Here is a 16,354-nt window from a genome sequence, read left to right as displayed (position 1 = left end):
GTGCTTTTACTAGTCTTTAATTGTTTTCTAAACCCCAGCAACAACTGCACAAATAAAACAATCATAGCCACATCTCCAAATTGCCATTGGGCTATGGATTTGCTCCATATTGATTTACCTCTGCCTCCACCCAACACCATCAGTAGTTCTGGGGATAAAATTACTTTTCTGCTTTATATACCACCATGAATTAAGCTTTGCGTCTATCCTGCTGCAGCTGAAATAAAAGAGCAGCCCAAAATTAGAAGGGATTAAACTTCTAAGCAAGTCCTTCAATTAAGTGGCTTAGGAAATTTGCAAGTCAGTGATTTATTACAGAGCCTTCTGAATAATATAAGTAGATAAAAACCATCACCTGCCAGTTTAACGCTGGTTCTGTCTCCCTGCCTAGCTGGCACATTATGCTCAGCCAAAATTCCAGGCCCATTTTCTGTTTCACATCAGAGTCTCTGTTCACTGAACCTTTCACATACTGAATTTCAAGTATTTAAATCTCAATGCCCCAGAAAAGCATAAGACGAACAGCAGCAAGACAATTAATGCTCACAGTATTTTAGCAGCTTCACTGCAGGCCGGCGCATGGGCTCTCAAAATACTTTCCCCACAAGTTTTCCTTGAAACAAAACCATACCACCACTTTCTGTGCAATACAAGCTCAGCTTTCCTATCAGTTACTCCATTTCTGTCTCCTAGTGCAAGTTCCAACAGACCTGTGACAATTCCAACACACTTGCAATTCCTTAGCCCATCAGAGTCTGAAATACACAGGCTAGCAGGAGCACCGATGCCACAAAGAAGTGACACGGTCAGTGACAGAGCCATATTTTTCCTTCGCACTGAGTTACAAGGAAGTCCAACATTCCTCTCACAAGTTTTTGCAAGTTCAACACTGCCTTCAAGTCCCCTTTCAGTATGCTGTACCCATTCTAGAGAATCCCTAGCAGAAAAGCTGCAGCCATGCTTCACTGGATAAACATTTGTTATAAAGGCTAATGACTAGTCACTGCACCAAGCCTGTCTGAATTTAAGAAGCGAATGGACTGTGCACTTAGTCACATCGTCTAAACTTTTGGGCAGACCTGTGCGGTGCCAGGAGTTGGACTTGATGATCCTTATGGGTCCCTTCCAACTCGGGATATTCTATGATTCTATGAATCTATGATTAATGGCACACACAATGAACAGAGCATGGTGTGAAAACGAACAAATGCCTATTTAGCGTTATCAGGTATTTCTACCCTAGAATGCAAGTAACAACCAGAAAAGCTTATGAAGGATTTTTTGTCCCCCACACAGCAGATCAGCTGCACGGGAATCAAGAGAATAGTACCACAGCAACAACAAAAAACATTCTCCAAGCATTAAGACAGTTGTCAGGCAGCTGTCAGACTGCTGCACACTGTGCCATGCGCAGGGCTGAGAGCAGCCCATTCACAGGCACAGAAGTGCTGGGGAAGGTGCAAGCTGGATGTGAGCTCCTTCCTGCAGCCCACTTCTAACAATATAAATTGCCAAACACAGCGTTAAATAAGAGATACCAGGAAAGACAGAGAAAGGCCTTTCCCCCTGTGCACTGCCTTCAGGTTTGTAAAATTTTAAGTATGAAAAAAAGAAAGAAAAAAAAGAAAGGGCAAAATGTGCCCAACCACCAAAGCAGTCTCTCTCAGAACAAAAGGGACTTTGGACAGTCGCCTTCTTTGACCCCAGTCCACGTGTACAACCACTCACAGCAGCTCAGCAGCCTTTTTACTAAACATTTCAGAAGTACTTGTGGCAACAAACAACTGTAGTCCCACACTACAGTCCCAGCTACAGCCCTGTCCTGTGCCACCTGCAAGCTCTTCCCTGGCAGGAGAGGCAGCCGAGCAGGAGGCTGACTCCCCCTTACTGCCTCCCGCCCTCTCCCAGGAACAGAGCAGCACGTTGGTCACTCACCCTTTTCCGTGAGGGGCAGACGCGGCCTCCAGCCTCTCCAGCGAAGATCCCAGGGAGACAGGAGCAGGGCTGTGCCTGGCGGGGAAGCCAGGAGCCTCCCGGGGCTGCCAGGGGCCAGCCTGGCCCAGGAGATGCCAGGGGTGCCGTCAGTACACCTGAAGGGGAGCGCTCACAGGATTTTCAGTATGGTTGGAACACCACTTTCAATAGTTTACAATAACAGAAAGCCAAACGCAGAACGCAGTGCATTTAAAGCCAATAAATGTGTGTCAGTTGGCTGTCCTCATTTACATGACCATTTACATAGATCCACACCTCATGCAAAGAGGCACCAACAGCTTTCAGAGAGCTGCATACAAGTTCAGTTGCACGTAGCTTTTTCAGAAGCACCTGGTTGGTAACTCAAGCTTTGAGTTCCTCTTACTTTAACCTCAAATTTGTTTAGCAAAGAGCCACTCTAAATTGTATTTCTCTTCCTACGAGTATCAATGGAAGTACTAAATTTCAGAAAGAACCTAGGCCCTGTAACAGACCCTCTCTACGACGATGGAAATTGAAGGAAGAGCAGCCCCACAGAATGCACCTTTAGATACACTTTGTTGCCTTAAGAGGCCTGCTGTTCTCCACATACCCCCTGCACTCTTCATCTGAACAGGAATTCCAACACTACTGGCATCACTCCAGGCAGCCCCAGGAAACCACTGCATCCTAAAGGCAGAAACTTTAAAAGGTATAAAGCACCATCATGCATTAAGGCTTCAGCATTACCTGAAGGAGAATAATTACTTAATTCATACAACACTATAGAAACCATGCAAGTCACCCTTACCAGCACATTAAGTTAATCGTTTGGTATATTATAACATATTACTTGTGAGTTCATCGTACCTTTCCTTAAAGGCTACGGATTTGTTCTCAAAAATTAGAAAGCCTGTTATAGGACAAGTGGATTTAGCTTCTGTCGGACAAAAACAACAAAGAAAAACAAAAGCTCGCATCTTATTTATACATGAAGTCACCGGTACTTGTTTCTTGCACTAATGCCATCAGCACAGGTATGAGGAGTCAAAGGAAAAGCAGGCCAGCTGTAAAAGCCTGGCATCACAAGTTCTGAAGCTAAAAGGAAATCCTGTTAGACAAGAATAAGACATTTTGCTGGGTTATGACGCTAGGAAGACTCTTGTGGAAACAAAAAGACTGTCCTAAGCTCACACCGGCTTTAGAAAGGTTTTCCTAGATGTGGAACCAAACCGCGTTTAACCAGTCTCTTCAGAACGTAACAGGATGCCTACAAATACTCATGCAGCCAGGTGCTTCCATTCCAGTGCCAGTCTTTGCTAAGTGTCTAGAGTACAGATGAACAGAGGGACAAAAACAAGATCATAATTTCTTTTTATTTTCTTAAGGTGTCACTATTAACACACATTAGTCGAGCTATCCTAGTAATCCCTACAGTGTAGCCACCTAGGGAATCTAAAATCATCTGAGGTTTTATTAGCTCAAGAGACCACCGTTAAAAGCTTGGATTTTAGTGTTTACGTAATAAAAGTCTACTAAGCCTGACATTCTGCTTTCACCCCATCAGACTAATGTGTGCTTTAGTGACAACATCCATTTACAAATCAATAATACATCATACACTGAGTATCATCCTCAGCTTTACCTCTGGAAAGTGCTAAATGGAGTCATTGAACCACCTATTTACAATTTCAAATCCTAACATATTTACAATAGAAACCGAAGTATTTAAAACCATTAAATATAGTGTTTAACTCTGCTATATTAGTTTACATGAACACAGCTTACCTCTGGCATCATATTTCCTGCTAATATTTCTGCCAGCAATTTAAGATTTAGAAAAAAAACTGCTATTCCTGGAGGGAAAAAATAAAAGCTTAAAAACCAACCCAAAACCTCCAGGCATTTCAGAGCCCTGAGGAATTACCCACCCTAGACAGTCTTCAGGTAGAAGTACTGCAGTGTTCAGAGATGCTTCCAAACTCCAGGCAAGCCTTTAAAACCTAATGCATATGTAAAACATTGAGTCAGTAATCCATCAAGCAGGTTTACTGGAGTCACTGCTACCGTTCAGTTTTTGCTAATCCATAGTCAAGAAGGAAACTGCTGCTTTGCTGTTTCTCCCTCCATTACATTCCCTCCACCCACAGAAAGTGTTGCGTGCACCACAGTCCAAAAGAGCTAGGTAGGCATTGTCTTCTCTTCTTTGCTGAAAGGCTGAACTGAGCCAGGCTTGACCCATGAGAGGCCAGAAACATGCATGCTTTTGCAGTGCTGATCTTCTGGCTTCTTCTAGGTAGAAGAAAATTAAAGGCAGAATTATTAGGTACCCCAAACTCTCTTATGTCCTCTCCCACCCATTTGAAGTTTGGCAAATACAAGCAGAAAAGAGGTATTGTTTCCTCTCCTCAAAGAGGAACAGAATTAAGTCTATTGCTTTAATTTCTCTGGATGCGCATGGCTTCTGTAGAACTACCCTGACACCACAGGAGAGTTTTAATGCCTTAGTTCACGTATTGCTACCCCATTATACTGTAAAGATTAACAGATACTCTTTGGATAGAGCATAGAGCATTTTGATTGGAGACCATAGCCCAGCACCACTGCACTGCTATTTGCCAATTTTTTTGGTTCTACAGAAAGAAGAGTCAATCCAAATCAAAACACGTCAGCCACCAGCTCAACACTAACAGCTCCAGCGGCACAGGAATTACAAGGGCAATAACCGAATGAGCCAGGGTTGCAGCAGAAGGGAAAGAGAGAACACAGGACTTGGGAACTTCCTTTTACAGGGAAGGAAAAGTAGATTCTCAGCTACACTGATGTTTTGGAACAAGTCTCCTAAGCCATGGAAATCAGGCTATTCTTGCTATCAACAAACTACTCCAACACCTAAAGCGCCATACGTGCAATAACTAAAACATTCAGAGTGCATCTCCCTGCCAGTCCAACAAGGCCACCAGCCACCATTTCACAATCCTCAGGCACTGTGAATGGAATGACTTGTGACGCCACTCAGGGCAGACTCAGAACTGCTGTTTGCCAGCTCTCGTTTAGTGCAAAGAATCATTTGAAAGATAAAAATAATAAATTGATTGACGGGGACAGTATGTTTTCAGAGAATATTTTTAAAGCCTTAAGTTGTTCAGAATGAAGGCTTATTTCATTTGGATCTATTTCCAAGAAAGACAAGAAAACCTCTTCTACCCTCTGGTCCTGTGTGCGTTTATATGCTCAAAAGCCATTAGATAGTTATTGTCACTACTTCAGCTCCAGCATAGATAAAGGACCATTGTCTGAGTGTTACTGCCCCTTGACATTACAAATATCAAAGGTATTGCTCAGGTGAAAGCTGTCACAAACCGTAACATTCTTGCTCTATCAGAGTGCTTTGTGATAGAAGCAACTGTAAGCAGCCTTTGATTAGCAGACGGTGCCTTACTAGAAAACAGTAGCATTAGAAACGTTAGCAAGGTACTCTGCTTGTGCTGCTTGAAAGGTTTTCAACCAGAAGAAAGCCTTCAAGTTTTGATTAAGTAATTAAACATCTTTCAACAACAGAGAAGAACAAAGGTGGGGATTATCAGGTTATGCAGCACTACTGACCGTGACAAATGCAGGACAAGCTAAAAAGGCAGTCAGCAAATCTCTCCCTTCTCCCCTCCCCTTCTATCTCCAAACAAAAAGTCTGCCAAATTTGCCAACAATTGTACTCAGTCTAACAAAGCTTTCTAGCTGGCTGAACAATTAATTGCTTAACACACTGAAGTTAGAACAGTAACCTAACTGCTCAGTTAGGACTCCAGTTCAGTTTCATCACGTCTGCAGATACAGAAAAGGAGTGGGGTAAGGTCTGCCTGGTACGTGCTCATCTCAAAGAGACGTGGAACCTTTCTTGCCTTTTCAAGCAACAAGCCCTTTTTATAGTCAGAATCAGGACTTTGCGCATACCTTCAGAGTCAACATCTTCTCTCTGGCTTCATCATGTACAGCTGGATTCCAAGGAGAAAAACTATGGAGAAAGTATAGTTCTCTCTTACCACACATTTTTGGAAACTAAAGCACAAAGCAGCAGTACAGCAAAACACAGCAGTTTTCCTTGGTCTAGTTTGCTGAATTTCAAGTCAACTACAAATCTGAGTTTTCAGTGTTAAAACATACACTTCTTAAGAACTTAATTCACAGTGTCATGGATCTTTTCAGCATTAAATACAGTGTCTCGTTATTTAAGATTTACTCAATATTACACAGAAGGAAATGAGCACAGGAATAATCAAGGTACTTCCAAACGTAAAAAGCAAAAGGACAGCCTACTTTAATCCATCTGCAGGGAAAGGCTTCAAATAAAAAATGATACCAAAACTTGTTCTCAAAACATCAGGATGTGGTGAATTTGCTCGTAGTACTTACACGATTGCATAGGGATCCTCTATTTTGGGCTGATCAAATAAGTGACTGCTGCATAGTTTGACGCTGTCCACCACTTTACTTTTGAACAGCTGAATATCTTTTTCATACCTACAACAGAGAAATAAGCGATGTCACTTAACTGCAAAGAGGCACAGGTTTGCTCTGGAAGCACAGACAGACTTGGCAAAGCCTCAAATTCAGTTTCTAACGCAACTAGCTCCAGAGGTAGAGATCATGATTTGATTATACAGATCTCGTTTCTACACTTCTACGCAACAAGTCTCTTAAGAGGCTATGTCTATAAACACAGAAGATACTTACAGCACTGCAGCCTCAGGGTTCAGAGGACTAGTTGTGTCAATCTTGTAGAAGACTCTGCGAGCATACATTAGTACTTGCCATATGTGATTATGATTTCGCCTAAAAAGAACAAAACACGGTGAAGAAAGGAAAGAGCCTCTTTCAAGCTACCTATCAAAATGTTACCACTAACCTCCATTTTGCAAACGCTCTTTTCACATCCAGTTCACCAGACATGGGATCTACTAGCGGATGGAAGACAGGCAGATCAAAAACCAAGCGCTGAGTTAGAAAAAAGAAGAATCCTGACGTTAAAACTATTGGGTGAAGGTTTTTTGGTGGTTGTTTGTTTGTTTTGGTCAGTCAGATATTGCTTCCAAATACTAATCAACTGGTACTGGATAACAGGAAAACACCCTGAAGTGATTTATAGCAACTGTGAAACTGTAACCCAACATACCCAGGCTACATGCAGGGTCTTGTCCTCTTTCACGCTCATTACCAAATCAGGAAACTAATCCTGTGTGCCAACACAGGTAATATCAGATAAGATCAGATTAAAGCCAAAAACAACCCTCAGCTATTTGTGACTGAAAGCTTTTTAAATACTTGAGCTACAAGCAATATTTTTTTTATCCTACATACTTTTAAGTAAACTGTGATGACACCATGGTGTCTTCAGCTCTGCAGTTAGTTTCCTCTGGCATTTGTGTGCTGCTCCAAAAGAAAAATATTTTAACACGCTTTGAAAGCCCCATGCTAGTTAAAGAATTATAGATATACGAGAGGCTTATGAGTTTCTTTAAAATCTTTTCAAGATACTGATTCCTACTAATTTTGTCCTTTTAAAGGTGATAGCTTCACACAAAACTTGACACCAAGTAGACAGCTTCCTGACATAGCAACTCCTTCTCAGCTACAGCAGCTCCATACACCCACCCCCGATCTTCCTGTTAAAGAAATATGGCCAAGAGGGCCGGATGCTCTGCTCTGGAAAGAGTCAGATTGCCACATGTGTGTTTTTGTTTTGATGGGGATTTTTGTTTGTTTTTTTAAACAGGAATGTAATAACTTGTATTCTTTTCCCTAGAGGGGAAAAAGAAAAAGTGACACCAGACTATCTATTCCCTTTTCCTCTATTTTACCAACTTTCAACTCAAGTTCTTAGTTCTTTGTTTCAATGCATTTTAAAACAGACACAGGCAAGAAATCCTGCAGTGCTGTGGCAAGCACAGCACAAGTGCCTGCATTTTATGTTCCATTATAGTGTCCAAACTCTGAGTAGCCTAAGTGCTTCAGATCAAGTGTTGTGGTAAAGAACTGGTTGATTACTTGAATATTCTAAGTAATCTAACCTCATAGAATTCACTCTACACCAGTCTCAGTAATCAGCAACAACTTCCTTCCACAGACATTAGGAAATATGTACAAGAAGGCTCACAAACACACCCAGCCAACTGAACAAAACTAGAACAAAACTAGTTCAATGAAATTAGAAGCTAACTGGTGTATTAGCTTTAACAGGAAGCCATACTTAAAGCACCAGAAAACCCCAAAACACACACAACCATGTCCACTTACCGGGCAGTCTCCATCTGGGTAGTTATCAGGAATATAGACAGTAAATTTAAACACACCATCCTGGTAGAGCCCATGTCTTATGAATATTACTCCAAACCACACTGCAAGTGAGAAAGTTTTCTTGAGAAATTGGAAGAATTTAAAAACAAGTATGTATTAAATTTTTAAAAGTTAAGTTTAAACTTACTTAATGCTGATCTGTAAGATGGCTGCACGTAGACACCTGGCAATTTCTGCTTAACAACCAAGGTACTGCAATTAGAATCAGTATTTAGAATAGCTCCACAACTACATTAAACCTACAGCAAGCTGACAGCCGTAAAGCCAGAACGTATGGCCAGTAGTTTAACAGACTTCTTCCACAAACTTATACTCAATTCCCAAGGGCAGATTGCTCAGAGAAGGAGGAGGCAGATAACTAGCAAAACCATATACTTTCACTCTGCTTTTCCTAGCTCTCCACTTAAGAAGCTATGAAGAGGAAATATTATTTCTCCTGAGAAAACTGTAAGCAGAGAAATAGAAATAACTTCCCCAGAAGATGCATTTAATGCTTGTCAGCACTGTGTGATTTCCACTTTTCTACTGAATTCCCAGTTTCAAAGTAAAGAGTAAAAAAAGGAATGCAATTAAATCTTTTTGAACATAGGCTTGCATTCAATTCCAGTTAATTCTGAAAGTTTACCAAACCTTTAATTTTAAACAATTTTTCGGTTTTAGGTAAGACTATACTGCAGGTCAACGAGGAATCCTACTGGCAAGTGACCAAACAAAGTAACAGAGAACAGAAAGGACAGGCTGGGTATATTAGAAATCTAGGTCAAGTGATTACAGCATCTCATTAACAGTAGGGACCAACACATTTTTCTAAATTTGCACTTATTTGGTAATTCATTTCTTGTGAAGATGATCAAATCATCTTCAGTTACTTCAGTCATCGATGACCCTTGAATTAAGAAAACGTTTTCTCCCTCTTTCCTTTATCCTTTAGGAAGCTCCATTTGATAAACGACAGTGCTGCGGAGGAAAAGTGTGCTACTTTTACTATTTTTCAAATTAATGAGCACAAGAACTTCCTTCTAAGTCCAATCAGCTACAACTGTAAGGTATGCGGATTCTACTCAACACCGTAAATGATAAGCTGAAATACTCACTTCATACATTTTCCAGTTAGTTGCAATATAGGCCCATTAAATTAAACTCAGCATGCTTGTGCTAGTAAACAATAATCTTAAAGAAAAGCATTAACACATCTCTCTGCTAACTATTTCCATACTGTACATGAATTTGTTAAACAAGAGGAATACAAAGTATTCTTGCATGCTGCAGAAGAAAGACATTTTTCTTGAATTAAAAAGTCAGAATCAGTCGCCTGAACAACACATTTTACGTTTAGAGAGTTCTCACTTTCAACTTAATGGTTAAACGCAAGATCTGAAGCTCAGTATTGCATCAGGACTCCAGGGATTTCATTCCAAAAGGCACTGCATACTTGAGAATCCAATACGTCTACTACTGACAAAGTCTCTCCAGCTTTATGGCATAAAACAGTTTAAGTAACTTCATATAACTGGTAAGTTTTGCAGACACACAGATTTGTGTGCTCCCACAGCACTCTGCACATCACTAGACTAGATCAAATGCAACTGATCAAACTGATCCAACAAAAACTCTTTAAATTGCAGTGACTCCTCCCTCTCAAGCACCACTAAATACAGGAAGACACACAGCTCTCCTAATACCCATTTAATAAGCACTTTCAAGTGTCCCACATCCTAAGTCCATTATACAATGCCCCACCTTCATAACCATCTTCCTACTAAACATCTGCTGGCTTCTGTTTTATTGATTGTTTAAAAAATTAGGTATTTCTGACCAAAACGCTATGAGGATAAGTGGTCAGGTAGACCAGTTTTGGTAGACCCAAAATGTTTTTACTTGAAGACTGAGAAATACAAAAATTCAGAAAATCACATATAAACACAGCCCTTACAATTTCATCCCGTCTCCTCTGCCACCTCAAGAGGCGGAGGTTGCTGCTCCAGAAGAAGAATTTAATGTAGCACAGAGTTTTACTGCATTCTTTAGGGACTACGGCAGAGACACCACACAAGCACTAGATCCCTACAAGTTATTTTTTCACTGGAGCATACACCCAGTAACCTATAAGAGAAAAAAAATAGTGAAAACCCACAATTCTGCTAGGAGGGAATACTCCAAATAAAAAGGCCCATAAGAAGCATGTGTTCCATTTGTCGACTGGGACGATGCGGCAGGGGAGGCAGGCTTGGTTATTGGCACAGCGTTCTTTGGAATAGAAGGTAACTGTTTCTTTGTAGAGGTTCGTGGAGGACTGGTTCTCAGCTCTCCAGTCAAAGTTTTCTCTTCAGCTTCAGGTCTCTGTTAGATTAAAACAGAACCACGACATTAGAGGTTGGAATTCAAAGTATTTAACATAGGAACATTTTAACATTTTAACACAGGCTTAAACCTGCCCTTAGTAATTACAAGTTTGGCCAATGAAACTCGTCCTGGGTTTTGACGTTCTGTTTTTTTTTTTGGAGCGACCTTCTTGGGTTTTGTTTTGTTTTTACATAAACTTCTATTCAATCAAACCTAGCCTACAAGTGCAAAAGCAATCAAGGCTAGATTGGAAATCTGCAGATTAGGACACAGAGGTTTGTACTTATTTAGAAACTAAACCCAGGTAATATATACCATCAGCTTAAAGTCAGGCTATTTCCAGCACATAGCGCATCAAGGTAAGGCACTTCCACTAACGCACATCCTCACGTTCTAGACTTCAAAGAGTCTCTGAGAAGTACCGTAGTAAATCTGAGAAGAAATCAAAACTTTCTACAGAAAACTGAGCACAGGTGGGAAGTGAAATATGCGAAGACAAACATCCCACTTGGCACTGATCATGCAGCCTGTTCCCGCTGTGGGAGAATCACTGGTTGACAGTGACATCGAGCCCACGTTAAATAATTTTGCTCTAACAATCTTTTTATGCCTCTGTCGTTTCACATATATACACACACAGACTGTTCTACTTAGTGGGTCACTGCTACGCTGCTAGAGATCACTGTTAGGTACAGACCTCAAAATCATTCCACAGGCTGCCAGGACAAACCTGCAGGTTACAGACCCGTGACTAGGCTGTGCTGATTACAGGCACGATTTAGGGGACAGCGTTTTGAAATGCTTGAGACTTGGACTAGTGGCAATACCTATGCCTTGAGCACCATCAACCAAGTTATAGAATTTTCTCTAGTAATGAAAACCTGAGAAGTAAATGAACTTAGAAGTGCTGTGCTTTTAGACACAGTCTCACGTAGCAAGTAACAGCATTAGAGATGCAGTTTTGTCAGTACCCGCTGCACATGCAATACCTGTCTAAAGTCTACTTAAGACAGTAAAAAAATGTCATAAGCAGCAAGACCTTCAACTATTTGCACACATTTGTCTTTCCTACTTGAAAATGCTTCAGATAAGACAAGTCATGCGGCGAGTTCTGGAGAAGACTCCGTTCACAGGCACATTCCAATTACTGCAAGTCACAGCCAGCTGACCCTTTTATTGAAGGCGATCCCAGCCCTCAGGATTTAACACCTTAGAGCACCCACTCATTATATCTACCTTGCGCACAGAACTTGTAGACATGCTCCAGAAAGGGTTCATAACGTGTATTCCAAATAAAGGACTGCAATTTTTCAATGTCTTCGGTTTCGTCAGGCTTCTCTGGTTTATACCCTAAAAATACACAGAATGAGTGTGCATCCTTACAGATAAACAGGACTCAATATATAAATAGGAGTCAGATCTAATTTTGCATCCAGCTTTATATTCCTGTAAAAGAAGAGACCTTCTTGTAGTTAAGATCAACAGTAGCTAAAATTGCCAGAGCTCTATTATTTATTAGACTCCAGGACAATACTATAGCTGCCTACAAAATATTTTTGCACTTGAATGCCTCCCTTCTTTCTGCTAAATCAATATTCTGAGAAAGACTCTGCATTATATTCTTTGTCTTGCCAACTGCCAAAAAGACCATCTATTGGCTCAGCACAGTCAATAAAGACCCTCTAAACACACAAATGCTAAAAGTTATCACTTCAGCGTTCACACCCAGCATCGGACAGCTCTACAATAGCGCACTCTCGCACCATGGCCAAGGGCTGTCCCTTGCATACCCTGCACACTCTGCAGGTTTCGGAGGCACTCCAGCTTGAAAAATCACTGCCATTCCCAGGGCACGAGATGATCCTCCCATTGAGCCTGCATTACGTATGTGTCATTCTGCTTTCATCTGCATTGGTGCCCTGCCAGGAACAGACAAAGCCACAGAACACAGAAGATTTCTGTAGCTATTTAATGGGCTCATTATGAGCGCTAAGCTTAATGCTCATTAGATCAGCAGTTCAATTACAAGGACTTCAGCAGTATTTGGAGTTTCGGTGTTTTGTCTACTGTTCAAGCCATTCGCACAGCTCCCCTTTGGGTATAAACTCCAGAAGTCTTTTTTTTTTTTTCCCTCTTAAAAAAAAGTCTTGTTATTGTTTGTGCAAGAGCGCTCTCGCCTACACCACCTCGTCTGGCACTGCCTGTTTCCTCTACTCCCTTTTTTTTTTTTTTTTTTTTAAAACTCCAGTCTTCCTGGTTTCCAATATTCCACCTCCCACCCCACCCTTTCTCACTACAGTAGGTTTTGAGACAGTACACTTTGCCTGATTTCTTTAATATGGAATCATAAAAACACTGACCAAGACAATTCAGAGGATGGGAGAGACAAAGACAGGACAGCACAAGTTATATTGTGGTCAACACCAAGTGTTTTCTACAGCAAACAAGTCACCACCACCTGTTCACACACTGTTTTGAACAGTTTATAGAGAAAATGATAACATTAAGATCCAAACTCTTCCTAAGACAATCAAAGCTAATCTTGTTAAAAGAAAAAAAGAATTAAGCCAGACTATTTATCAGAAAAAAATATCCTAGCAGTGCAAATGTTTAAAAGAAACTCCGATACCAAATTGCAGTTATCTAACTACAGCCATCTAGATACAGAGCAGCCCAGCATTAAAAAAATGCAAGCACCATTCAGGAAAGTGATAAAAATTAATTCAGTCTCCCAGCTCCAAACCATCTCAGGCAAACATTCCAGGACACAATTCCTCCAGATATTTTTCCTCTTCAGTGGCCAGAGAGCCGTATCACTCCGAGCCAGCAAAAACAGAGGGGCAGAGCAGGGGCACGCTCTGGGACAGCAGTGGGACAGCAGATGTCTTCACCTTTCTCCACCCCCTGTCTGGAAGGCAGAGCCCTGCCAGAGGGACATGCCACAGGCCCTTCCTCTTACCCGAAACCCAGCCAGACTACAAGAGCGAGATGCTTGGCTACCAGAAGACAAGACATTTCCTCAGGGACCTTCAGTGTGACCCGAGGCTGGAGGAACTGACGCACAGAGCGCCCGAGCGCTCGGCTTTGACAACAGCAAACTGCTGGGAGCTGAGGTGCAGGTCTGAAAACAATTAGCTGGAACCTGGAGTGATTACTTTATGGGTTCGGGTTTTTTTTTTCTTTATGGGTTTGTTTTTTGTTTTTTGTTTTTTTTTCCTTTGAGGACTAACATAAACTGCTCTATTCCAGAACAAGAGCTGAGACACCGAACGAGGTATGTACATAAAGAACAGCCCAACCTACTACCAGCAAGACAGGAACTGATCTAGAAGCATGATAACTGCTGCTAGATGGAGTTCAGTCACCGACTCCACCTTTCAGAAAGCAGCCATACGTGCTCAGTACGCTCCCAGCTTTGCTGAAACGCTTTGCATTATAGAGATGCCTATTTACAAGCTATTAAGAACCAGTTTCATCTCCAAATAAAGCATTACTTTAGCCCTAGTTAGAATACAGAATAACTTCCAGAGATGATCCAGCACAGAGATCCTTTAGCCAGCTGTGCCCCAGTAATAAGCAATACACAGCGTTTCCCTTAACATGTTAAATTGCCCTCAGCCTCGCCTGTTAAGATCCTATGTATGATGGAGAATTGGTGGCCTTGGAGTGCCAGCCTCCCACACAGTCACTGAAAAAACCTTTCAAGGTGTTTCAAAGTTGGTTTCTTTTGAATCATGCTCACTCTTTCTAGCTATGCTATACAGGAGCCGAGCATGGTATCAGCACAAGAAACCTGGCCTGTAACTGCTTATGCTCTCTAGGTCCTGCACCTAAAAATTTACTACCCTAGATTAATCGCAAATCATTACAAATAAAAATTAAAACAATGAACTATCGGCATGTTTCAGTTGGACTGGTGATCCTACTTCCTACCATGGAGAAGGTTTACAGCTGCCACAGGAGTGAAATCCCAACATCATTCAGAGATGGTTCTAGACAGTTTAGTCATTCAGTGTCACTCTGGCTACAGCGTCTTCCACGAGGGTACCTGCTGCTCAGGCACTCTGTGGGGCTGCCCCTACCGACAGCGCCAGCCTCCCAGCAGAGCCCAATGCACTGGTTTTCCTCATTTTGTGAGGAAGGAATAAACACCTTCAGAATCATCACCCAGGCTCCTTCCTCTCACGTCATCACCACTCACAGTGCCTCATCCAAAGAGAGGCTCAGCGGCGTGCTGCTCAGCAGTACCTTCTGCTGATTTCTGCTGCTGCAGGAGCCGAGCATGACAGCTACGCTCCTGAGCTGCCCTCCTCACCCGGGCCTTTTATCAACGTGTATCTTTTTCTCTAGTATTTTCCTTCTGGTAAAACAATGTTAAAAAAATAAAGAAGGTGAAGAAATACTATTTCAAATGCTGCTTCTTGGTAAGGCTTTCTGGCTTTTATAGAAAGCACTTGCACTGTGGAAATCCTCCTGTAGCTGGCCCAAGCCACCTGCTGCCACAAGGACAACCCTACGCTGACGTCCCCCAGCACCATACGGGGTCACCGTGCGTGAGGGCAGGCAGAGCGCAGCTTGCGTGGAACTTTGTCAGTGCTATAAAATAGCTCAAGAACAACGAGGGAACAAAAAGCAGTTTTAGGCACTTGGCTTTTGCACGTTTTCCTTTGCTGCACTGGATAGTTGTTAAGGACTCCTGCCATTGTTTATGCCTGTTGGACCGTGTGTCGTGTTCTCTGCCCAGCACCAGCGGGGTCGTTAGATCACAGAGCCATTAGGGTTGGAGAGGCCCTCTGAGATCACCTGGCCCAACCACCCCCCTCCACCAATGTCACCACCAAACCCTGTCCCTAAACACCAGGCCCAACCTCTCCTTGAACACCCCCAGGGACGGTGCCACCACCACCTCCCTGGACAACCTGTCCCAACGCCTGACTCCTCTTTCTGAGCAGAAATGTCTCCTCATTTCCAACCTGAGCCTCCCCTGGCACAACTTGAGGCCAACCCCTCTGGTCCTATCACTGCTTATCTGTGAGAAGAGGCCGACCCCCGGCTCCCCACACCTTCCTGTCAGGCAGCAGCAGGGAGCAGCGAGGTCTGCCCCGAGCCCCCCGTCCCCTCGGCCCGGTTCCCTCCTGCTCCTCACAGGCCCCGCGCCAGGCGGGCGCCCCGGGGCGTTGCAGCAGCCCCGCGGAGCTCGCCCTGCCCGCCGGGGCTCTCTCGCCGCCCCCCGCGGAGCACAGAGCCCCGAGGGGACTCGCACCACGGCCACACGCGCACCGCGCCGCACTCACACCGTGAGGCAGTCACCGCCCCTCAGAGCCCCCTCGCCTCACCGCCCCCCCTGCCCACAGCGCTGAGGCCGCGGGGAGCCCCGGCCCCCCTCGCCACCCCCCCCCCTCCTGAGGCAAAAACGGGCTGAAAAAGGGGGAAATCGCTTAAAAGCCGCGCGCCCCGCCGGGCCCTCACCGCGCTCCGGCCGCGCCGCTCCCCGCCGCCCGCCGCCCAGGCCCCGCCGCCGCCGCCGCCCCCCTTTAAGCCCGCCCCTCGGCCTCGCGAAGCCGGGCCCGGCCCCGCGGTCGGCCAATCGCCGGCCCCCGGCGCTGTGTCCTCACCGCGGGGCGGGGAGAAGCAGGGGAAGGCGGCCAATGGGGACCGCCGGGCGCTGCGTGAGGTAATGAGGGCGACTTCGCTCCCGGCAGCGGGT

The 16,354-nt window shown here is 43.6% G+C and overlaps 1 protein-coding gene across 3 annotated transcripts; it reads right to left on the bottom strand.

Annotated features, from left to right (window-relative positions):
* Positions 1-3,310: 3,310 nt before the first annotated feature.
* AKTIP (AKT interacting protein) lies at positions 3,311-16,284 on the bottom strand. 3 transcript variants are annotated; one of them, XM_080553097.1, is made up of 10 exons: positions 16,263-16,284; positions 11,884-11,997; positions 10,439-10,644; positions 8,432-8,496; positions 8,245-8,345; positions 6,857-6,945; positions 6,685-6,783; positions 6,364-6,471; positions 5,905-5,965; positions 3,311-4,242 (listed from the first exon to the last, which is right to left on the bottom strand). In XM_080553097.1, the coding sequence occupies exons 2-10, from the start codon at positions 11,923-11,925 to the stop codon at positions 4,135-4,137; spliced, it is 879 nt and encodes a 292-aa protein (XP_080409223.1). In that variant the 5' UTR covers positions 11,926-11,997; positions 16,263-16,284; the 3' UTR covers positions 3,311-4,134. The 3 variants fall into 3 exon arrangements, with proteins under 3 accessions (XP_080409223.1, XP_080409222.1, XP_080409224.1); XM_080553096.1 differs by lacking the exon at positions 16,263-16,284 and adding an exon at positions 16,117-16,254; XM_080553098.1 differs by lacking the exon at positions 16,263-16,284 and adding an exon at positions 16,117-16,252 and having other exon boundaries at positions 3,311-4,245.
* Positions 16,285-16,354: the final 70 nt, after the last annotated feature.

Source organism: Anser brachyrhynchus (assembly GCF_964034855.1).
Source record: "Anser brachyrhynchus genome assembly, chromosome: 12".
NCBI lineage: Eukaryota > Metazoa > Chordata > Aves > Anseriformes > Anatidae > Anser > Anser brachyrhynchus.
This window is presented reverse-complemented; position numbering and strand designations above follow the sequence as displayed.